The sequence below is a fragment of the Oratosquilla oratoria genome, chromosome 3, assembly GCF_046742065.1.
Source record: "Oratosquilla oratoria isolate Oo_2021 chromosome 3, ASM4674206v1, whole genome shotgun sequence".
NCBI lineage: Eukaryota > Metazoa > Arthropoda > Malacostraca > Stomatopoda > Squillidae > Oratosquilla > Oratosquilla oratoria.
The window spans coordinates 64,241,287-64,267,165 of NC_134779.1; the positions used below are offsets into that span (position 1 = coordinate 64,241,287).

Sequence of the window (25,879 nt, forward strand, 5' to 3'; positions counted from 1 at the left end):
GCTGTCAAGAGTTTTTATGAGAGTTTGTAGAGCATGTGTCAGGATTAGAAATGGAGAGAGTGAGTGGTTCGAGGTAAAGGTGGGACTTCGTCAGGGATGCGTTATGTTGCCCTGGCTGTTCAACTTGTACATGGATGGGGTGGTGCAAGAGGTAAATGCAAGGGTGGTTGGTCAGGGATTGGAGATGGAGAAAAGTGGGAGGTGAGCCAGCTGTTGTTTGCGGATGACACTGCACTTGTGGCAGGATCGGAGGAGGGATTGAGGAAGTTGGGGACAGTTTGGGAGAGTGTGTGATAGAAAAAAGCTGAAGATAAATGTGGGTAAAAATAAAGTGATGAGATGTACAAGGGGTGAAAGTGGCAGCAGACTGGAAGTGAGCATTAAGGGAGACTGGAGGAAGTGGATAGTTTTAGATACTTGGGTGCAAATTTGGCAGGAAAAGGTGGAGGTAGAATGTAGATTGAGAGAAGCGAGTAAATGCCTTGGTGGATTAAAAAGTGTAGTGAGGAATAGACATTTGGGAATGGATGCTAAGAGGAGACTGTATGAAGGAGTGATTGTGTCAACAGCACTGTATGGGGCAGAAACATGGAACATAAGAGAAGGAGTTTGAATGTGTTTGAGATGAGGTGTCTGAGAAGTATGATGGGGGTTACTAGGCTAGAGTGAGAAATGAGGAGAATGGAGGTGGAAAATGAGTTGGGAGATAGGGTTGCTGAGTATTAGGATAGTTTGGACACATGGAAAGAACGAGTGAAGAAAGACTAGTAAAAGAGGTATGGAAGGCAGATGTGGAGAGAGTGAACATGAGGAGACATCCTAGAATGAGGTGGATGGATGGGGTGAAGGGGGCTTTGGGGTAGAAGGGAATGTCTGTTGAGGAAGGATGGGAGAGGACAGAAGACAGGTGAATGGAGAATGGTTGTATATGGATGATGATGTGATGCATGAGATGGAATGGGTGGGGGGATGAGGTAGTACGTGTGAGCAAAATTTGATGCAGCCCAAAGGGATTTCTCCCCGTCTTCTCCTTTTATGCATGGGGGGACGGAGAGGGGGGTTCGCCGATTTAATGAAGTGGCCTTGCTGTCTTGTGACACTGCTTCTGACCCAGGGCAGTGGACAAGGTGTAGGGATGACCCATCATCCAGGAGGTGCTAAGAATCTTAAAAAGGGAGGGTGGAGTGGAGTGTATTTCAGGGATGAAATGGGCGAGAATTATTGTCATGCCTTTTTTTTTTTTTTTTTTGGCTACATCCCTTGTAAGGGGGTAAAAGCCTTGGTATATGTATGTATGTACTTCCATGTAAGGGGAAAAAACACAAGGCAATCTGGTACATAAACCATTATGTACCAGAGTTATAAATTTGCATGTCAGAGACCCAATTTTATAATTTCAGTTTTCTTGTATTCCAAGCACAAATCCCTATAAACTTGAAAGTAAAATACACTGCTCAAATATTTATAATTTATTCATTATTTACAAATTACAATTGATGGGGAATGAAAAAGACAGATTCATATGCTTATTCTTCACCTTCACGTCCACGATAATCCTTGATGTGAACGAGGACCCAAGCAGGAATAGCCATAATACCAACACTCATGAAGAAGCCATGTGCCATTTTTTCCTGCAAAAGAAATTCTTGTTTAATCTCTTCCCACAGCTATAAGATCAAGAAAATCATGCCGACTGAGGAAATATCCATTTCTACTAAACTTGAGTGGTGGGTTCATATTATGGAACAAGGGTAAATTAGATATAGTTGTCAGGCCCAGCTGTGAAAACTGTTGTTGCATTGCCTGACATGCTTCATGACAACCACTCACCTTCTAATGGAGAGAAGCCTTTTGATGTAAATCTGATTTGTGCAAAGCAAACCACTTAAAGCAATGCAGAAATATAATTAAACAATTTCAAATGTACTAATTCACAATATGAAACCAGTTACCATCTCCGAACTCTACAGAATGGCCACAACCTCCATGTGCAAGAATATGCTTACCAGCACAACCAAAATTTAGCACCTGCATGAGAATCTGGACAGATCCTGTATAGGCACACATCAATACCCCCTCGTAATGCCCATAGTATCTTCAGAAGTGTAGCTCTATATAGTTGGCACTAGATAGATCAGGTGCAAGACTTTATGAAGTTGACAAGCAAAGATTTCCCTCCTATTTTTGACAAAGCACCCCTGTCCACTAAAGTCAGTTTCTTCCTGGACAAATTATGGGAGGACCCTTCATCATTGGAACAGTTTGCATGACTGAAGCTTATAGGGACTACTGATGTATAATCCAAACTTTAAAACAAACCCCCCAGCCCCTCTATAACAAGTAATTCCTAGGCATTCAAATACAATCTGCTTTACCTACCAGATTTTGACCCACTCGTTCACCTGCTTAATACGCATGTTTGTCTATCTGATGGATGAGGCTTCAATGGTGCACCACAATACACGATTTATGAAATATAAAGTTACAGCTGTAATAATGGTCTTTTCACCCTGGGTGTTGATAACCCCAGAAAATGTGATCAAGTCTTCACATAATATGGATGTCACTTGGCTACAACAAAATCAGGGTGCTGACACCAGCATCCTTGCACCTCATGATGACACTGACATAACTGTATGCTAAGGGTTAAGTTATGCAACAAGTCCAAGAGAGAGAGAGTGTCTCTCTCTCTCACAATTTTGTCACGAGAAAGTTAGCCACGTTGAGAGAAGAAGGTAAAGTGTGCAGGTGGACTGTTAATTGAAGCACCTGACAAGTGAAATATGGGCAGGTTTTACAGTTGGTGTATGCTGAGGAGAGTTTGATTGTGGTAGCAGGAGATATCAGGAGAATGAGGTGATAAGAAAAGAAAATGATTTAACAAGACTCCATTAAGATGAGAGCTAGAAAAAGCACCTGTATTGGTTGGCTGCCAGGTGGAATGGCTGACAAAAGGGGTAATTATTAAATAACTGTTTAGATTGTTAAATGAAGCTTTGGGAAGGTACTGTGCTGGTACCTTGAAAGCGAGCATGAAGGTTCCATTATACAAAGAAAATTAAATAGCTTGAGGAATCAGTTAAGTGTATCTGATAAAGAGGGTATCAAATGAGAAATTTGAGCATGAACAGTAATTCATTAAACACAGGAAGTGAGTGCAGTCAAATATACAAGATAAGAGTGGGTCTAGTTTTCATGGATTTGGAGAAGCCAAACGAGAGCTGACAGGAACTCGGGAGTATCTTGCATGTGCATTTACCTAGTTGTACCTTACAGGAAAGGAAGCCATGTTTGTGGCGTCCCATCTTTGCATCTTGCAGTGTCTAGTTTGCTCTTGAATTTGTGTGTGTGTGTTTCACCATGGTCTTGGATCATGCGTTGAATTCATGACTGACAGATTTTACCCTTTCGGAAGAGAGCTCAGAGCTCACACATGACCAATCTATGGGTAATGCTGTGACCTTACACACACACACCCCTGCAACTCCCTGCCCACATGAGTTGGAGTAACAACACTGAAATTGTTTCAGCCCTGGGCAGTATTCGAACCCGGATTGCTGTATTGGTATCCATGAATGCTACCACTGTGCCCTGTATGTGTGTATCTTAAGTGTAGAAATATGTAAAGGTTGGGAGTGAAGGGCTGCACCATGGTTGTTCAAAGTGCGTATAGATGGTGTGTACAAGTTCGTAAATCAGACAAGGGAGCTTAGACTTGTTGATCCACATGTTTGCAAATAACTACAGTGGGGTCCCATGGTTTGGAAGGGCAAGACAGGAGAAACCTGAAATTTAATATGGGCATAAGTATGGTGACACGATGTAAAAGGAGCGATGACAACCACAGGTTCATGAATTTACTGGAAAAGGTTAGAAAAGTTGTAAGCTTTTGGGGTCAAACATAGCAGTGAATGGTTGCACAGAGGTAGATATTAATTACTATATAATAATAATAAGTATTTGGCAAAGAATCAATATACATGGAGTGCAGATAATGACAGGAACACACAGTTCGAAATAATAATTGCAATTGCCACGTCATGAGAAATAGGGATCAATCCATTGCCTCAGATCTTGCAGATGAAATATAGCTCCCAGGTAGCTAACAATTGCCACAAGATTGGTCCATGATTTACAAGAATCATGGTAAAAGGGGCTTTGGGGAAGAGGGGAATGTCTGTTGAGGAAGGACGGGAAAGGACCGAAGACGGGTGAATGGAGAACGGTAGTATATGGACAATGATGTGATCCATGAGGTGGATGGAGGGTGAGGGAGTGTGTGTGTGAGAAAAATTTGATGCAGCCTGAAGGGATGCCTCTCAGTCTTTTCCTTTTCTGCATGAGGGGATGGAGAATGGGGGTCACCAATTTAATGAAGTGGCCTTGCTGTGGATGTGTTGTGTCTTGTGACACTGCTTCTGACCCAGAGCAGTAGACAAGATGCAGGGATGACCCATCATCCAGGAGGTGCCAAGATAAGAGGGAGGAAAAAGGAGTGTGATTGGGATGGAATGGGTGGGAGTGGTTTTTATGCCTTTGTTTTTTGCTACCTTTGGTATATGTATGTATGGCTACAGTAAAGGGCAGGGCTCAGCAACTTTTGACAGACAGTGCCAGTTTCTTTGATGTGCAGAACCCAGTGTCCCAAAAGTGCTTCTTAGCGTCTTAAGTTAATGTCAGTTCATATGCATCAATTTACAACAGTGGATATCAGTAAATGTTAAATACTTAGTAATTTGGCTTTAGTTTGATTTCGTTGCCAAAATTAGTTTATGAATTACTGACATTTTTCAAGATTCCAAAACCAGTAGGGTCAACCCTGTCACATGCCATGTCCCAGAAGTTGCCAACCCCTTGTACAGAGTACAAGGAATTGGTATCTCTGAATGAACACAAAGGTAAACATACTTGTGTGATACAAGATGGGTGAGAACTTGACATAAAAGTATCTACCTATCATTTTCATTTGATATTTCATCAACATTATATATAAAAAAAAAAAAAAAAAAAAAAAAAATGGTGGATAAAATAGAATATATGGTATTCAGGCCATCTTTATGGATATGGCTATCTATTTATTAAAAAAAAAAAAAAAAAAAAAAACGGCTGATCTGGGTGGAGTGGGTTCCAACATAAAATTGGGCTGCAAAGACTTGTTGGAGAATACAAAGTGCACAGACAAACTACAAGATGCCTGGGTGGTCCTGGATTATTAGAAAGAAATGGAGGGCATATAAAATGTCCTAATAAGTGGGAAAATATATCTGTACCTAGTTGATTTCTTGTTCATAGACTGATAGGTTAAATTGTTGGAGCAAGTTTTCCCAGTTTGGTTTGGTGGAATACAAATATGTTGCATGTTGGGGTATGGGAGAGTTGTAGTTGGAGAGAGTTCCATTCATTATGGGTATCTTATAGATGTTCAAAGGTTGATATGGATGCATGAAAATTTATCCAGAGTTTCGGGATATGGTTGAATACATACATTGTGTAGAAAGGGGTTCTTTATAAGGAGCAGGAAGAGTGTTGGGCACAGGGGGGGCATCAGTAATTTGTTGCAAATTATACCTTGGTTCATCAAGTCTGCACTTTAACACTAAGTCCAATTCAATATGGAATTAAGCCCCCATCCAGTCTCTGTACAGGCCTGATTCTTGTTATTAAGCGAGGTATTATAATTGATAGGCGAGAATACGAAATTGTTAATACGGTTGTCCTTGGCAAGATCTTGACTTGTGTACGTGACCTACTTGCTCTTCATCATATCTGATCAAACGTTCTGTCGAAAGCAGTGCCTTTACAACGGCTCCTGATTATTCTGACGCTCAGCCCTCTACTTCACCTTTCGTATGATATTCTTCGTACATTTTGCTTGTACTATTACTAGTACTTGTTTGCAGCGGCGTCAGTGTCGAGAATAATATTCAAGTATATTTACATTAAGCCGGAGAAGTAAAATGGTAAAAACCTATACATAAGTACAAAAAAATATTCGAAAATGCATACAACATTTATATCAATTGCCTAAATATTGATTTTAAGTATGTCTGCCGTGCGAATCCCATTCTAACACCGTCACAATCTAATGATGCAACACGAACAACCATCCCAGGTTGACCTTAATCATTATTTTGGTACAATACAAATTCTATACTTACAAACAGGGAAACTCTATTTTGAGGTGGGCCTGACACAATTGAAGTCCTCTTGGCTATAACCATAGAATTACTGGCTCGGGCCACATTGGTCACAGCTTTCCTTAGTGCGAACATTTTTCCCGTCCTCGCTTAACCTCAGAGCAGCTGATCGGCAAATGGCGACTAAGCAAATGTGATGGTGAAGTGCTTGGTTCTTGTGATGATTAAAAAAAATACTTTACCAAATATTTGTCCAATATTTTGACTTTTAATGATTTCCATATATCATATATTACTATTGTATTGTTGCATAGATGTATAAAGTCGTTAACTTCAAATTGGCTGTGGCTTTAGCTTCATTTGATTCTTACAAATTCACCAACAGTTATTATGGTATTACATTACCACGATTTCTCAGCTAAATTTCAATTTTCGTCTTTATTATCTACACCATGTTTATATATTATAAAAGCACATGAAAAACTATTCATGAAACTGTATTAAACTATACTTCAACATTCGGACGCCGTGTTGAATAGTTTTCTGAAAGGTTGTTGTTCGTGACAAGTATGTGGGGACTACTGACATAAAACATCCGTCTTCAGCCATTTAAGGTACATTTTCTGCCCATGAAATGGTACTCACAGTAAGCATTGGATGCGAGCACACCCATATAAATACATATTTAGTCAGTAAGTCACGGGGGTAAAGGAGAATTATAGTCCGTATGAGTGACAACACACTCCTACCAATTTGCCCAGAGGCTTCTTACAATTCCTTCCTTTTATTTTTCACATCTCAACAAAAAATAATTCTCATATCCACCACTTACAATTGCAGTAGCATATAGAGAATGTATAAATGGGGCTGGTTTACCCGAATTGTATGGGAAGTGCAAAGTAAATGTTGACGTCTAGTATTAGAATTAGCTAATTGCCTCATCTCAGGTTGTTAGCTATCAGTTGTATATTTTCGTTCGCAGCAAATTTGCACATTATATATTTCACCCTGGAAATGTTTTGATAATACATACCAGTACAAGACATAGAGTTTAGGAAGTTCATAAGCCAATGTAGGGCAACTAATCCATTAACTAATTAGGGCCTTCCTAAAGGGATCTCCAAATGTAGGTTTTAAAGTTTTACCCCCCTCCTATGGTTTCAGACTAATTGGATCATATTAAACACAGCATAGTTATCTGTAGAGAATTATTTAATGTTCTATAGTTCATGGATGTTGGCTGAAAGAAGTTACCATGGGATTTTTGTTAAAAAGTAGATATATGACTGGTGTGCATATAAGTACACATGAATTGCACATAAGGAATATACATATATGTTATGAAATTAAAAGTATTAGCACTTTTGCATCATTGATATCATACATTAATTTTTTGCATATATTTTAGGCACTAGGATTGTACCTGTGCTCATATATATAGTGGTGATCCCATGTATATATAGTTTGGTATATAAATAATAATGGAATAATGGGTAGAATGAACAGAGACCACAGGGTCCACACCATGTATGGATACATTAAAAAGACTAGAGTTGAAAAGGATATTGGAGTGGTGATGGATGACAAACTGAAATTCTCTGACCAATTAGCAGAGAAGATTAATAAGGCAAACTGTATAGTTGGTCTCATAAGGAAAGTATTTATACATCATGAGATTGCAATCTTTAAGCCCCTGTACAATGCCTTACTGAGGCCACATCTAGAATATGTGAATCAGGTCTGGTGCCCTCACCTGTCCTAGTTAAGGATATAGAGGCAGTGGAGAGTGTGCAGTGAAGGGCCACAAAGCTGGTGCCAGAACTGAAGAGCTTACCATATGAGGAACAGCTGAGAAAACTAGATCTGCCCACCTTGGCATACAGAATGTGTAGAGGTGATCAGATAGAGACCTACAAGATTATCAGTCATATATACAACCAAGAATGTGTGAAAGGACTCTTCTGGACAAGGGAGGACTGTGCAACTCAAGGGAATTCCAGGAAAATACTCAAGATGAGGGCAAGACTGAATGTTTGTAAATTTTCTTTCCCATACTGTGTAGTGAATGACTGGAATGAGGTGCCAGTGTATCTGATAAATGCCAACTCTGTGGCCTATTTTAAGGGTAGGCTCAACAAGTTTTGAAGTACACAGGACCTGTGTCATAATTATAAAGTCCAAAGAATAAATGCCACACATAGCACTGCCACCCCCACTACACCTGATGAGTGTCTTGAGCTGGAGACACAGGCTTGACAGCCTCTTCCAGAACGTCTACTGTGAAACTGTGAATAACAAAAAAAAATTCTGGTGAAAATGAAAATTGTATAATAAACTGAAATTCAAACATCAAATTGTGAACAAACTGCACATGTGAATCATGATAAGTACCCCCAATTCACTTAGTTGCTAGGTTAGAATAGTGTCAGGTTGTGAATGCAGCTTGCATGTTTTCACATTTGAGATTGAGAATAATAATTTTTACATGGTTTCTCGATGAAAATATACCCATGGATTTACAATTACTTGTTTACGTGTATGTAAACAATTCGATTAATCTCTTTAATGTGATGACACTTGTGTAAGTGTCTTGAGGCACAAGTGGATACATGAGAATGCTGGTGTTGGCATCTTGATTATATATATTTTTTGTAGTTGTACACGAGTTGCCCCCAGATTTTCTAAACTAGTTTGATCATGTTTTATGTATCTATTATTAGTAAAAGAGAATAAGTAATACAGTAGTGACTATAGTGCAAGTAGTGTGATGCATCATACATATGGCAGCCAATGCTGCACATGAGAATTTGACTTGTACTGAAGTGGTTAATGAAAGGGGCCCCCCAAGAACCTGTTATGTTTATATCTAGACTCTACCTCTTACAGTAGTTTGTATGTTCCAAAGTTTTGGGCGCAAAATTATAGATGAATTTTATATTTCCATCACAAACTAAAGACAATAGCTCCACTAGTGTATAGCATGAAGGGCAGAGTAGAAGAGAAAAGTTATGCCAAAACATCAAAAAGATCTTCCCAAGAATATGGTAAAGGACACATCATTCTCCAGTTTCTGGTTTTGTAATAATTGTGGTATGGAGAACAGTATATTGCAGAAATTAATCTCCTATCAATATCTCTAATTAAAAAATTAGTCCACATGGTGCTGCGGAGCCAGGGAGGGAGAGTGAGGCCAAAGTTTTAAAAGCAAACCTTAGGGCATTATGTTCAAATTGACAGTATACACTAAAGTTGTATAATCCCCCACTAGTATGATAATTGTTGCCTTGAGCTTTAGTGCCTGGAAGCAGAGAGCCTCAGTACCCAGCATTGTTCCCTGGGCCCTCTCATAGATGTCTCTGGGCAGAAACTTTGAACTGTTGTTTGTTTTATTGATGTGGGACAGTTTCTTTATTGCCAATGTATACCAGTAGTAGTAGGAGGAAGGAGTCATTGGGTGTCAGCCCTTCTTAGGTGAAAAGTTTGAGGAAATTGAGTTTTGATTTAATAATGATGTTGAGCCTGGTCCAGACTGAATATTAAGCCCTGTCCACACTGAGACTCGTGCAGTGCAAACATGTTACTCAGTGTGTTGTTTGTAGTGTTTTGGGCTGGCTTTTCCAACTTGCCCTGCAATTCACAACTGTTCTAATTTCATGCAGTGGGGCAGTGCCTATCTTGATGTGGAGGGAGAAGCAAAGCTCTCCAGGATGGCACCTATATCCAAGTGGACAAGGAGCAATACTCATATTTATAGATTTACGACAGCAGCATCCTTGCCTTTGATTCATGAAGTGCAAGAAGTACATGCAGAGGGACTCAAGAAGTGCAAGTTTGGAATTAAAGCAGAAATGTCTCACAGTATGTGAACTGGACAATAAGGACACACATCCTTTCTTGGACAATGTTCAGAGGTGATTGATGCACTGTAACACTCTGGGTAGTGACAGACAGTGTAGACACTCAACACTGCATTCAACACTGCCAACTGCCTCATGCAGCACTGTATGAGGCTCAGTGTGGACTAGGCTTTAGGTTCTGGGGAATGTGTCTCTAGATGGAGGTGAAGTTATGTATGGGTTTTGAATGTGGTGGCAGGGAGATATTTATGGTGTCCTTCTTGCAGGATCACTACTAGCAGGTAACTGTTATGAGTCTCACTCCCCACCAAGCACAGGATAAACAGAGCATGTGTGTATGGTTGATATATGCCATGTGTATTACATGTGGGATGTAAAGACAGAACACCTTGTACTACAATGCTCCACCATCATAATCGCTAGGCAGAAATGCAATATATCTTTCTTGAGTGACTTGTGGACCCACCTGGAGGCTGTTGCCAGTTATCTGAAAGTCTTGGGCCATCTGCAGAAGAGACCAGGGGCATTAGATTAATTGTAGAAGCTTATTATTACAATGAATGAATATCAGATTATAAGACTAGTATACCATGGTAGCTAAATATTGGAAGAGAAGCACATGTAACAAATATTAGCATCTTTCCCCATTAGGGAAGTCACCTGTGGTACCCCATCTAGGTCTTTGACTGCAGGTTTTGTACATATACCATAGGCTTTTTCCCCCTTATAAGGGAGGTAGCCAAAAAACAAAGGCATAAAAACCACTCCCACCCATTCCAACCCTATCACACTCCACTCCCCTCCACCCTCTTCCCTCCCTCTTATCTTGGCACCTCATGGATGACAGGTCATCCCTGCATCCTACTGCCCTGGGTCAGAAGCAGTGTCACAAGACACAGCAAGTTTGTGCAGTCAGTATCTTAGGGACTTAAGTGATATTCCTGTGGACCAAGTTATGCAGTATTCTATTATAGTCTGTGATACTTCAATTGAAAATGGCTCAGTTGAGAGGACAAGAATAATGCTTACCATGGAACTAAAGAATTAGATATTAATGAAACTTAAAAGTGGAATGAGCTCTGCTGTGGTAAGTCCTCAATGAGTTCAGTATTCAAAGCATAAAACAGAGACAAAGATATTAAATGAGCTGGAGATTTTAGTACACTAGTATTGGCAAAAGTAACCATAAATGTGAATGATGATGCTTTAGTGAAAATGGAAAAGGTATTGGGTATTTGAATTGAAGATTCAATCCACCTACACAAGTCAAGATGAGCATCACTGCTAATATGATGCTCTTGTTGCTATGTAAACAATACAGATTCAATCTGGATCACTGTTGCTATGTCAGTATTGTATAAATTCTTCTCAGTATTTTGCAATACCAACCATATCCTAACCAAACTAAAGGCCCAAGAAAACTACATGGTGAAAGAGATTTCATTGTGTTGGTGGTAGATATTGTCATATTAACTAGGATACCTGTGATGCTAGACAAATGCACGTCTACAAACTTATAGCAATACAGTACCCTTTATTTGCATACATATACCAGAAGGCTGTTTTTCCCATATAAGGAAAGTGGTTGAGTCAAAGTATACACCCACCCTATGCCCATCCCACACCCATCCATGAACCCATTTATTACCCCTTCCTCCATGTTAGCTCCTTGTGGATAAGTCTTTCCTGACCCTGCCACATTGCTAGAGTCAGAGGCTATGGTGCAAGACAGCACCTGTATGGCAGGGCCCTTCCAAAACTGTAATTGACTTTGTACAGAAGCAGAATACTCTAGACACTTTCCTAGTCACCCAGAGAGAAACTGTCATCCTCTCTTTAAACCAGGGAAAGACAGGACTTCCTCAGACAACTACCAACCAATTGCCCTTGCATATTGCATTTGCAAATTCATAGAAAAATTTGTCTTAATCTGACTTTCCTGTCAACTGAAGTACCTTTCCCTTATATCACCCCTCCAAATAGGTTCCTGTGCAGGTCACAGCACCACAGATATTTTGGTGTAAACGAAAACAATTCATACTGCATTAACCAAGAACCAACATGACTATCATATTTTTCAACCCAGAAAAAGCATGTGACATATCCTGGAAATGGTAGAACCAACATAAGATCTTTTTCTAAGATTTCCTTGGAGTTTTGCCCATCTTTGTATCTCAATTCTTTTTTTAACAAACTTTTCAAATACATGTAGAAACATCCTTCTCCTCTCCACATATCTAATAAGAAGGAATTCCTTGAGGAAATTTCATCTGCAATTTTCTCATCACCAGACCAATTATTATTGCTAAATATATTCCCCGTAGAATTACTATTGGATTATGTCACTGATCTAGCCCTGTTCTGCATAAAAACCTAATTTGCTCACACTGCTGTTACTGTATTCTCCAAAGAGTTCTATCTTGTGTAACTTAAAGATTAGTGTTGTGGATTGGACATAAAAATTTGTGATGGGATAATCAGTACCAAGATTGGTAAGGAAATCAAGATCAAAATGTATCTGAACTTTCCACCCATTTATTACACACCCACAAAACTAGGGAATTGTCACAGACCTGCACTGAGCAACAAGAGCTTTGTAAATGTAAAAATCAATATTTAACCAAGTTTGCACTTGTATATATAAAAAAGAAATAGACATCTTGTGTGTGAGAGTCAGAATTTATATACTTAACCCCATCTCATTACACATAATTTTAGATAAAACAGAACTAGTACCTCTATCTTCCCTTCACACTTTTTTATAAGAGACAGGACTTACTTTCCCAACTGTGATTGCTCCACATCATATATGCCTAACATCATATATCAGTATTCCCATAGCTTAAGATTATTATTTTCTTATGTATACCAACTTGCTACCAGTTAAACTAACATTTTAAACCTAAAATAATTGTGCAGTGGTGTGATAATGTTCATAAGGATAGAACCATTGGTGCATTGTCAGTTACAGTATCTACCTACCTGCATGTACACCTTAAAACCATCTTACTTGGACTTCCTTTTGATCACTTGGCTCTTGGGATCCATTCTGTGTACTTCCTTATGTGCCATTCTTCTGCTATTCTCGCTTTGTTTCCAGGCATCTTACTCTGTCCACTTCTGGTTGCACTTTGAGTCACTGGTCCTGTCAGAGCAACCTCATTTTATCTGCATTCACAGCCAGCTAAAAAAATTGTTGATCACAGTCATTGTTGTACATACTGTATATCACATAAAAGTAAAATTAGTTTGACATTTTATGATGAAACTAGTCTGTTTGATCATAACACAAGTACTGGTACTGTTTTTGAAAAGACAACATTCATGCTAGATATGGATTAAAAATAGATTAAAAAAAAAACTAGATTTCTATATAAAATATGGTAAACAAAAGGAAAAAGTATAGCCACTACCATATAAATGATTTATTTGCAAACAGATAAAAACCACATAACATAGTATGAAATGTCTATTATATAAAATAGAATCAGGAGTAGAGCAGGCCATGGCTTAAAGAAAAAATATACAATTCTTTGTTCAGATGTTTTATGAGTCATAAAAGGGCAGCATCAACAGTAATGTAGATGGTTATGCATATTATGGAAAATATTAAGTAACCATTAATGATGCAGGCAGCTTTCTTATGGATAGGCACATTCTGCATGGGTGGCAGTGAATGCACAGGATGCTAATGACAATTGTAGCAAGTGGATGAGGGAAGCTCTGGTAATGTCATTGCCCTGCAGTAGTCACCAGTTATATTACAATAATTGTTAAGGTGATATGCATGATGATGATGGTTTCTCTTGTTTATTCAAAATAACATTGTGATACATGTAAACACATACATACATATACAAAAGTTTTCCCCCCCCCCCTTACAAGGGAGGTAGCCAAAAACAAAGGCATAAGATCCACTCCCACCCATTCCATCCCCACATACTCCACTCCCACTCACCCCCCTCCCTCCCTCTTGTCTTGGCTCCTCCTGGATGACAGGTCATTACTGCATCTTACTAACTGCCCTGGGTCAGAAGCAATGTAGCAAGACACAGCACATCCTCAGCAAGGTCACTTCATTTAATCAATTGGCAAATTCCCTCTCTGTCCCCTCATGCAGAAAAAGAGAAGATGGGGAGAAGTCCCTTTGGGCTGCATCAAAATATTGTTCAGACATACTCCCTCACCCCCCATCCCCCAACAACTCCCTTCCATTCATCACAGCATCATCCATACACAACCAGTTTCCACTCACCCCTATCCTCTGTCTTCTCCCATCATTCTTCAACAGACCTTCCCCTCTTTCCCAATGCTCCTTTTACCCCCATCTATCCATCTCAATGGTTGCCCCCTCATGTTCACTCCTTCCAACTCTGCTTTCCACACTTTTTTTTACTAATCTTTCTTCACACATTCTTTCCATGTGTCCAAACTATCCCCCTCTCCTCCTCACCTTGTTTCTTACTCTATTCAGCTTAGTAACCCCTACTTTACTTCTTGGACATTTCATCTCAAACACATTTAAACTCTTCCTCTCTTATATTCAATGTTTCTGCCCCATACAGTGCTATCAGCACAATCACTCCTTCATACAGTCTCCTCTTAGCATCCATTCTCAAATGTCTATTTCTCATTACACTATTTAATCCCCCAAGGCATTTACGTGCTTCTCTCAATGTACATTCTACCTCTATATCCATTCCTTGGTTTCCTGCCACATTCGCCCCCAAGTTCCTAAAGCTATCCACTTCCTCCAATCTCTCTCCCTTAAAACTCACTTTCAGTTTGCTGCCATATTCTCCTCTTATACATCTCATCACCTTACTTTTACCCATATTTATCTTCAACTTCCTTCTTTCACACACCTTCCCAAATTCCGTCACTAGCTTCCTTATTTCCTCCTCAGATCCTCCCTCAAGTGCAACATCATCAGCAAACAACAACTGGCTTATCTCACATTTCTCTCCATTTTCTTTAACCATCTCCAATTCCTGGTCCATTACCCTTGTGTTTACCTCTTGCACCACCCCATCCATGTATAAATTTAACAGCCAAGGAGACATAACACATCCCTGTCGAAGTCCCACCTTTACCTCAGACCACTCTCTCTCTCCATTTCTAATTCTAACACAGGCTCTACTACTCTCATAAAAACTCTTGACCACTGAACAGCTTTCCTCCTATCCCATATATCTGCAATACCTCCCACAGTGCCTTCCTGGCTACCCTGTCATAAGCCTTTTCCAAATCTGTAAAGGCCCCAAAAACATCCTTACCTTGTCCTGAAGCTTTCTCACATATCTGCCTTACCACAGAAATCTGATCCACACAACCACTACCTGTCCTAAATCCACACTCTTCTTCACCAATTACTCTCTCTGTTCATTTCATAATCCTCTCGAGCAAAACCCTCCCATGAGCCTTCCCAACTACACTCAACAAACTGATCCCTCAGAAACTACATTCACACTTGTCCCTTTTTCCCTTGTAAAGTGGAACTATACAGATACTCCTCCAGTCCTCCAGCACTACCCTCTTTTAGACAAACATTAAACAACCTCACCAGCCAGATCATAAACATGTACTGAGGATTTATCAGGTTGGACTTGGTATAGCATGGCTAGCAATATAATATCATTGTGGATACTGAAAAGGGAGTGAGCAAGTTCTGCTTTTATGAGCACAGTAAATTTGGTTTAGGGGATTAGATTTCTGGTGACCAGCTTCAGAAAGCATTGAGCCATTGAAGAGAAAGTCATATATTTAGAAAAAAACAAATATATGGGACAAAGAATGAGGAGTGTGCTCTTAGGAGCCATTTCAGGACCAAGATTACTCCACAGTCTTTAGACTGTGGAACATACTATTGGGGAGACACTACATTGCCCCAGCCAGCTGGATAGCATTAACACAGATGCATCACATCACAACATGGGGCAGACAATTCAGGAGTGTGTGGCAGGAGCACCAAGCATACTACAATTAATCAATCCATTGCCCTGCTTATCTCTTGCAGGAGACCTGCTTCCCCTAGGATACTAGCCATGGCCACTAATTTAGCCCATAAGTACATGTAGGACAGTGATAAAATGCTCTATGTCTTTTGTCTAGATGTATTAAAGGCTTTAGTGTTTGTTACCAGGCCAGTTGTGTGTGGGTACAGTTCCAATGCAGGGTGATGACCTGAATGTACCATGCCAGTGCAATTCTTGCTTGTCTTTGGAATGTTTTCTTTGCAGGATAGATTTTCAGGGGTTTTGTGAACTATAGAATTTAGTAATCTATTAAGCATTTGTTTTGTGGTACAGGTATATTTGTATAAAAGTTTTGTAGGGTACCAAGGGTAGGTTGTAGATGTGTTGTTAGAGTAGATAGTACTGGGATTGTTTTCATGTTACATTTGGTGGCCTGTCTTTGTGTAGGAATACCCAGCAGCTTGCTCTTCCAGTAATTATAATCAAGATGTATCCCTCAGGGTCACACCTCCAGTTGGAGGTTAGGGATTGTAAACTACTCTCAACATTGGTAGGATAAATGACCCCTATCTGGGTACTATACCTTTAGGAGTTTATCCTTCTTCCATTGCCTAGGTGTCACCACTTGAAAGCACAGCTTCTTAATGCAATCTCTTCAGTGAATGACTTTGGTTGAACTTGTGGCTATGATCAGTTCTGTAGGGGCTGTGGGTCTCCTGAAGGAGTTTATTTAATTGGGGACACGCCTTATCAGTAACTTGTTAGTTTTGCTTCATTCTTCCAACTGTAACCATATTCGGACCACTAAACAAACATTCGCAAATCAGGCCCCTAAACACTATACTCTACCTGACAATTCCCCCCCTCCTCCAACCAACATCAGCCCAACTGAGAAACTTCCCACAACAAGCATAACTGCATTCAGGCTATCATGCAGCAGTGAAATGGTATCAATACAGAATAGGATAAGCCACAGAATCAAATTGCCCTAGATATAATCACCACACAGAAGACAGAACACCTCATCCTACACGTAACACTGTCTTAGCTTAGTCTTACCCAGACAACAACAACACATTATCTCTTGAGTGATATATGGCCTGTCCATTGGTTGTTGCCAGTTATTTGGAATCCATAGTTCTCTTGCAGGAGAGCCTGAGGCAACAGACTGATTGATTGATCAATTAGATAAAACATGTCTGGAAAGTGAACATTCCTCCATTTAAAAGACGGGAAGGGATTCTTTTATTTAAAATGTGCACTTGTGATGAGCTCCTATCAGAGCCATCTAGGTGTATTTTGTCCACCTAGATCTGTGTATGCATACATGTAAATCAAGAGGAGGAGGAAGGGAACAGAGGGAGTAACTGGGGAAAGCAGTGTGGGTTTAGGAGAGGAAGAGGGTGCATGTAAGAAGATTGTATCAAAAGGTAAGGATGTGTTCAGGGTCCCTACACTTGGAGAAGGTATATAATGGATGTGGCAGAAGTTTCATTGAGTATGTTATCAACATTGAATAGGGGGAAGTCAGTTAAAGGCAACCAAAAGTTTTTACACAAGTAACAGGGCATTGTGAGGGTCGGGAATGGAGAAAGTGAATGGTTTGAGGTGTATTGGACTTGTGATGATGCTATGGTCATTCAACTTGTATACATGGGGTTATAGGGTAGTGCAAACTTATGCCATTTTGAATTGGTATTAGGTATTCAACATTTCATGGTATGTTTTTTTGTGAACAGGGCTCAAGAAATTGCATTTGGTTCCATAGCCTGAAAGGAGTGTATCAACCCAAGACCCCATGTATTTTGTGAGTGTTTAATGTAACTGTTTTATTGAATACTGAGAAAAAGCACTTAGCTAACGCCTTGAACAGTGTAGCATATTTTGTGCATTTAATGTGGCAAATATCATTAAGACCTGTGAAGTCTAGCAATGGCTAGTCAGCTAGATAACACAATATTGGCTTTTTGGCATTAACCATAGAAAGAATGCTAAAATATCTATATTTTTCCAGTGATTCACAGTATAGATTTGGATGTGACAGATGTCTTATGATACATGGTAGTAAACCCCTCTCCCACTAGGGTAAATATGGTCTCAGTTAATTAAGATGCTGTCCAGGTTGCCACCTGTAAATTGTAATTTTTGGGCAGTGCCACAGCAGAATCTACATATTGTATATGTGTAAAAGATAATGAACAGATATGGCCTGACCTCAGCGTTGGTCAAATCTGAAGGGTCATATGCATTTAGGAAAAGGTCATGCATAGTACATTCATCTGGAATTCTTAGTACTGAATAGTGTGGATTAGTTCTGAACTGAAATAAAAACTTCATTTTTAAATCTGAGATAAGTGAAACATTGTTGTGGCAGTCAGATATCATACTTAAACCATGAATTAATGTGTTAGTACTAGCATATTTGGGAAGGCAGCATACATAATGTCACAGTTGCAGTTGGCTGATGTTTAATTGTTCTGATGTGAAATTATTTCACTAAAGCCATCTTTGTTTCTCATTTCCTATATATTTAGCTTCTGAAAAAGATATTGGCCTGGGTGACAATAATAACCCATAACTTGAAAGAATAGATAAATAGAAATATAAGAGGGGTGGAAACCTGACCTGATTTTTGTGTTGCTCATTGTTAAAAGAATATATAATTATCTCTGATACTGTGATGCAGCTGATAGGACATCCATAAGGAGTTTAAGTTTATATGACTGATTTGTTAACAATGGACATTGCACTTAGAATATTCATACAAAGCTAATTATGCCATGCACCTCACCTTCATTAAAGCTAAGAGGCCCTATGTATTATATATGGTGATCATTATATATATATATATATATATATATATATATATATATATATATATATATATATATATATATATATATATATATATATATATATATATATATATATATTATGCATGTCTTCCAAATCCATTGATGCACTGTCTATACATGACATTACACTCAAGTATTTTGAATTTTTTATATATGTCCCTATGTTGTAAGTGAATGAATTCATTAAATATGTTGCAAATTACTGATAAATAGATTTACCAGTAGGTAAATACACTGATGTGTATGGTAGTTTTCAACTAGAAAATCACAAACTGGGATAATACTGGCATTTTGTGTTGGTCATGTAAAACCACTGATAGGTAATCACCATTAGTAATATTGTTTTAGTCCTTCAATTTATTTTACATCTGCACTTAAAGGAGTATATTCAGTATATCTGAAGGAGGAGGTAGTAAATCTCTTTGATAGCTGATTTCTGTAAACTATAAAAGAAAATATCACTTAGGATGTAAATTAGGTTTCTCCTTCCCAGAGGAAGTCTATGTTAAGTTTGGGGTAGTGATAGAATAACTAAATGACTATTCATTCACTGTTATAACTTTTCCTCCTAGTATAGTACTACTAACAGTTATTGAATTCTTCCCTATTACTAACAAAAGTTTCATGAATGGTGGTAGGAACAGGAGATGGTGGCACAGACCAAGTGGTGACCTGGTACTGACATCTAAGCAGCCCTTTCCAGGATCTGCTCTGCTGACTCCACATGGGGTGGGGACTAGAAAAAGTGCCTTAAACTAAGCCAGCACTGGCTGGGAAGTTGCCTTCGGCAAGGTCACCCAATCTACGGCACAAAGATAATCTCGGTCAGCATCCCTCCCACACCCAACACCCCTGCAGCCACTCTGCCTACTTTGTAGTACTCCCCCTCCCACAGGCACACACACACACACACACACACACACACACACACACACACACACACACACACACACACAGACACAGACACACAGACACACAGACACACAGACACACAGACACACAGACACACAGACACACACACACACACACACACACACACACACACACACACACACGACAGTGAGCTCCACAGCAACAGCAAGGCTATGAGTCCCGCAGTCACACAACCTTTGAACCCATTAAATCTAATGATACATTGGCATCTTCATTCCATGCTTTGCACTATCCCCTCTCCCAACTTGCATCCCATCTTTACACAAAATAACTGAGATACCAAATAAGAAAATATTACCTATGCCCACATCACTGTTTTAATTACCCATATTCTAGGCATGTCAGATAGCTGTGTCACCATCCAACAGCTATATGTGTACACTATTGTGCCTGTATGTGATTCCCCATGCTCAAATTTGCAATTTCTGGACAACCACAAAGCATCCTCTTTGTTGTGCATAGTAGGGCTTTAAAGCCTTCTGTTGCTGAAACTTGGAGTGCATCAGTTTCCAAGAAGACTGAGTTTGAATAATATCATTTTAAGAGAACTAACCAGTATCCCTATCTTCTCTCCACCTTTTCCTACAAGAGGTGAACCTCGTGACACAACACCCCAACATTCCCACAGTATCATGTTCCCATGTGGATCAGCTCAAATGACAGAACCACACCCCCCTTCTGAATCCATAAACCAAAAATAATGCTCATAATCAATGAGGTAGAAGTACTGATGAATTGTCACTGGTGAAATAGAATGATAAACCCCAAGTGATATCAAATTATAATTGTGGAACAAGTTAATTGAAATACATACAGTTAATGTTTTGGACATGAAAAGTTTCTCCAAAATGTATGAAATTGGTGAAAAGAAAATGAAAATACACAGCTGTGGGAGGCTACTATTATATACAGTCAAACATCTATAAAACTGACTGATGGGGGAAGGGTATCCATCTTAGCCAATCTTCTGATTTAACTAATAGGCCTATTTATAGGCTTATACGATACCTACTGTACAATATACATTATATACATTTATACTGTATGTATACACACTGTGAAATATTTAACTTGTGGGGTTAAAGAAAATATTTTTATATAAATTTCATTTACCTTTCATAGATGACTGATGGGCTTGAGGTGATGGAGGTGGGGGCTGGGTGATAACTTATTCTGCATAAATAGTTGTAATGTTCCAATGACTGAGAAGAGGTTGGTTGTTGGTAACCACTTCCTGAGAACTGAGGTGGGTCATCAATATCATCAGCTTTAGCACGGCTGGGACAAGCTGGCTTGAATGAATAAAGTTGAGTTGTTTTCCTGGCTGATGTTTCCAGATAATGATTTCCCTGAAGGTTCTAAAATGTTGATAATATTGTCGGATCTCACTTTCCGCAGACAAATCAACGTAGCTGATGAGATTACTGAGTGATTCACGTACAACAGAGAGCTTGGGTCTCTAGGGCAATGGTTCGTCATCTTCATCTTTGTCTCCATCATCTCTGCTGTCACCGCCAAGAAAGCTTTCAGCTATTTCTTCTTCTGTCATCACCTGGTATCGAGGATCACCCTCTGTGTCTTCAAACCAGGTCCTTATATTCACACACACAGCTCCTCCATCCACCCTTTGAAGGATACATTGAAAATCCCTGGCCTCAAATCTTTCAAAATTATAATCTACATCTTTATCATAAAGAAGTTTTTTCCAAGTATTGGCTAGGGCGTTAATTTTAACTGATTTCCATGCCACTGCAACATTGAATATAGCTGATTTGAGGTTGTAGTTTTGTATATTAGTAGTAGTTCTTTTTCCTCATGAGTCATGAGTAAGATTGTCTTCCTCCTCTAGCACCACAAGTACTTCATCTAAATATCTGCATTGGTATAACCTCTTGCAGGATACAGTTACCTCCTGATCCAGCCCTTGGATCAGGGAGGTGATATTGGGTGGCAAAAATATGCACCGTGTCTTGACTCATAAATTGCCCATGACTTGGGTGAGCAGGTGCATTGTCTAAAATGAGTAACACCTCATCAGCAGGCAGTTTGAGGACATCTTCCTGGTGTTTACACACTGCAGGTATGAAATGAGTGAAAAACCAGTCACTGAAGATTGTCATGTTGAACCATGCTTTCTTGGAGCTGTAGTGCACTGGGAGATGATTCTTGCAGTCGTTCAAAACGCTCAGGCGAGATGACCTGCCCACCACCACAAGCTTCAAACGGTGCAAGTAGTCTGTTCACACAGCACAACACCAAGAAATGTTCTTTGCTTATTTTATGGCCAGGTGAGGCAATCGTTTGGGAATGGATGCTAAGAGGAGATTGTATAAACGGTTGATTGTGCTGACAACACTGTATGGAGCAGAGACATGGAACATAAGAGAGAAAGAATTGAAATGTTTTTGAGATGAAATTCAGTATTGTAGGGATTTCAAGGTTGGATAGAGTGAGAAATGAGGAGGTAAGGAGGAGAGTGGGGGTGGAAAGGGAAATAGGAGATACATATGATAAAAAAAAGTATTAGGATGGTTTGGACACATTGAAAGAATGAGTAAAGAAAGATTAGTAAAAGAAATGTGGAAGGCAGAGGTGGATGGTGTGAATATGAGGGGACAGCCAAGGATGAGATGGATAGATGGGGTAAAAAGGGCATTGAGCAAGAGGGTGATGTCTGTTGAGGAAGGAAGGGAGAAGGCAGAAGATAGGGTTGAGTGGAGAATAGCTGTGTATAGATGATAGTATGATACATGGAAGGGAGTGAGTGGGGGGTTAGGGAGTGGTTATGTGTGAATGATATTTTGACACAGCTCAAAGAGATTTCTCCTTGTGTTCAGTGTTGCTGCACGAGGAGACAGAGAGGGTGTGGTTGCTGATTAAATGAAGTGGCCTTGCTGTGGAGGTGGTGAGTCTTGCTACATTGCTTCAGACCCAGGGCAATGTGCAAGGTGGAGGGATGACTCATCATCAAGGAGGAGCCAAGATGAGAGGGAGGGAAGGAGGGAGGAATAGTGGATGGGTGGGAGTGGAATCATGGCTTTTGACTTTGGCTACCTCCTTTGTAAGGGGGAAAAAGGCCTTTGTATATGTATGTATATATTCCTGGGAAGTGACCACCAAAGCAATCTAGTCTCATCCCCATTAAAGCTGCTTCCTGTATGGGTCCACTGCCTCCATCAGTGCACTGCCTGCTTCACCATACATTTATTACACATTCTGTGGTGATTTCTAAATTGCCATAACCACCCATCACTAGCCTCAAAGTTCTCAGTTCCTGTGTGCCTTGCTAGCTTGGCAACAACACTTTGAATTTCTACACCATGAACTTGTGACCACATGATCGTTGTTGTAGAAACCACTTTGTCAAGTTTCCTCAAGATTTGTATCATTTGTAACATACACTTCCTTCTACCAACAGACAATGCTTTAGAAGCAGCATCCACATTATATTTCAAAGAAAAAGCAATGAGTTTATCCTTTGCCTTGCATATGTCTGATACGGTCTGTTTTTTCACTCCATATTCTTGACACATTTTCATCACCAAAGCACTGGCCTCTAGCTTTCTAATGTTTTAGTTTCTGGTTCACAGATAAAGCCACCTTCTTCCTCTTGAGAGTAATGCCAGTACCCCTTGAAGACATAATGAAAAATACCAGTCTTTACTATGCCTAGTTACAGAAATATTGATGAAAAATGCATAGTAACACAGCACAGTGTTGCAGAGTGGCAGAGGTAAACACACTTTGAGTGGTGGTGGTATTGGCAGGACTGTTGAAGGCCAACATGTGTGCCATCTACTGAATGCTGTTCTCACTAACAAAGGAAAATGGTACTTGGATGAACAGTAGCATTCTTAAATTGGCCAACCCTCTTGATTCGGATGTTTTCTGTCTTGTCAGATATCTCAGTTAATGGGGCCTGTCTTCCCAAGAGTCGATGGTACTGAAATAGTAAATGCTCGAGGGAAATTTGACATAGTGATTTCTAGTGTTGTTTCAGATATTGTTTACTCTAGTTGGTCTTTCAACTTAGGCCATTCATAGAAGTAATTTTGAGTTAATAACTCAACCTGAAAGTCTTCCTATCACAAGATATGTTATAAGGAATATATACCATCATGTGTATGTCATTCTGCTTACATTTGCAAAGTATGACCAGGACTTGGATTGCAGGTTGTAAGGGCAGGAGAGGATGGGGGTCAACGCATCCTGCCAGGTTGATGCTGGAGTGGGTCCTCATGCTTTCCTTCTTGCGTAAGTAAATAGTGGCTCTGCCTCGTATCCTTAAGTAATTACTACCATGTACCTGTTGAGTAATTACCCAGTTCCTACGTACCTTGATAGTGGTGCCATGTTGAAGTATAGGGTGGCATTGACATTTCTGTAGGATGATAAACAGTATGTGATTGTATACATAGCCATGATATGCAACTGTTAAGTACTTAACAAATAACTGACCTATAACCTTTCCTGTGCGTAATTACCCAGTGTGTACCTGTTAAGTAATTGCCTGTGTATCTGTTGAGTAATAACACACCATGTACTTGTTCAGTAATTACCCACTGTTTGAGTAGTGAGTAATTACAGGTTGTCCGACTGTTATTCCAAACCCACCATGTTATATACACCTCTTGGAAATGGTTGTAGAGTGATGACCTGTCTTGTACAAGTGGAGTAATTACTATCAGAGTAACAGCAGGTAGTTACTTACCATGTACCTGCTGTATAATTAGCAAGCTTATACAGTACCTGATGTGTAATTGCTATGTATTTGTTTTGTAATTAACGGCTAGCCTATGTACCTGTTTTGGAAGCCCCCATCAAGAACCCGTTATGCAAGTACCCACCATACACTGGTAAAAACCGTTAGGCTGTCAGTGCATTACAATAGATATTAGCAAGTTTATTATCTCATGGAGTTTGAATATTTGGTGTAACATGGATATTTCATTCTGGAATTTGATTTATTAAGTTCTACTCCAGTGGACATGATCTCATTAGCGTCTTTTCTTTGTAGCGAAAAGAAGAAGAAGTTGGCCAGTTTTGCAACCCTTCGGAAGAAATTGATACGTCGTAGAAGATCATCAAAATGCTGTGATCATGCAAGAGTTATAAGGGATTTGGTGCAAGACTGGTCAGTCAGAGAAGTGACAGCACTCTGGGAGGAGTATGAAGCAAGTGCTGCGTTGAAGGACCTCACAGTTCAGGTAGTCTTTGACATGGGTATTTGGTGTTGATGAATAGTATCATATGCAAAAGATTTGTCAACGGTATATGCTTAACTTAGTAATGCTTATATTACACTGAAGGCACACAGTAATCACACATTTAGCTGCAATTGGAATATTTGAAGTGTGATAATACCAGTACATGTATCAACATCTTTTTCCCCATAACAAGGGAGGTAGCAAAAAAACAAAGGAATAAAATCCACTCCCACCCATTCCATCCCCACATATTCCACTACCACTCACCTCCCTCCCTCCCTCCCTCTTATCTTGGCTCTTGAATGATGGATCATCCTTTCATCTCACCCACTGCCCTGCCTAGTAACCCTTACCATACTTCTCAGGCACCTCATCTCAAACACATTCAAACTCTTCTCTTCTTATGTTCCATGTTTCTGCCCCATACAGTGCTGTTGGCACAATCACTCCTTCATATAATCTCCTCATAGCATCCAGTCCCAAATATCTATTTCTATTACACTTTTTAATCCCCCAAGGCATTTATTTGCTTTTCTCAATCTACATTCTACCTCCACCTCTACTCCTCCCTTTCCCGCCACATTTGCACCCAAGTATCTAAATCTATCCACTTCCTCCAGTCTCTCACCTCTAGTAATTTCTTCCAATTTGCTGCCACATTCTACCCTTGTACATCTCATCACCTTACTTTTACCCACATTTATCTTCAACTTCCTTCTTTTGCACACCTTCCCAAACTCTGTTGCAAACTTCCTTAATCCCTCCTCTGATCCTGCCACAAGCACAATGTTTCCAGCAAACAACAACTAGCTTATCTCCCATTTTTCTCCATTCTCTTTAACCATCTCCAATTCCCAGCCCATTACCCTTATGTTTACCTCTTGTACCACCCCATCCATGTATAAATTGAACAGC

At 39.7% G+C, this 25,879-nt stretch overlaps 2 protein-coding genes across 6 annotated transcripts in view; one reads left to right on the forward strand and one right to left on the reverse strand.

Moving 5' to 3' along the window:
* Positions 1 to 1,454: 1,454 nt before the first annotated feature.
* Positions 1,455 to 6,340, reverse strand: COX8 (Cytochrome c oxidase subunit 8). The gene is made up of 2 exons (XM_076181906.1): positions 6,159 to 6,340; positions 1,455 to 1,631 (listed from the first exon to the last, which is right to left on the reverse strand). The coding sequence occupies exons 1-2, from the start codon at positions 6,270 to 6,272 to the stop codon at positions 1,527 to 1,529; spliced, it is 219 nt and encodes a 72-aa protein (XP_076038021.1). The 5' UTR covers positions 6,273 to 6,340; the 3' UTR covers positions 1,455 to 1,526.
* Positions 6,341 to 6,479: 139 nt separating this feature from the next.
* The window catches only part of LOC143023342 (BTB/POZ domain-containing protein 7), a 65,977-nt gene continuing 46,577 nt past the window's right edge, over positions 6,480 to 25,879 (forward strand). For 2 of the 5 annotated variants that reach the window (XM_076181865.1, XM_076181885.1), the window contains exons 1-3: positions 6,480 to 6,751; positions 23,931 to 24,011; positions 24,775 to 24,964. In XM_076181865.1, coding sequence (XP_076037980.1) covers positions 23,950 to 24,011; positions 24,775 to 24,964 — 252 coding nt within the window. In that variant the 5' untranslated portion in view covers positions 6,480 to 6,751; positions 23,931 to 23,949. Of the gene's footprint in view, positions 6,752 to 17,708; positions 17,777 to 19,462; positions 19,649 to 23,930; positions 24,012 to 24,078; positions 24,614 to 24,774; positions 24,965 to 25,879 lie in introns of those variants that run through there. The other 3 variants (XM_076181875.1, XM_076181870.1, XM_076181881.1) reach the window with 3 other exon arrangements.

Coding starts and splice junctions, on each gene's coding strand:
- COX8 (XM_076181906.1), bottom strand. CDS start 6,272: ATGTTCGCACTAAGGAAAGCTGTGACCAATGTGGCCCGAGCCAGTAAT. Junction 1,632..6,158: donor AAAATAGAGTTTCCCTGTTT/GTAAGTATAGAA, acceptor TTTCTTTTGCAG/GAAAAAATGGCACATGGCTT.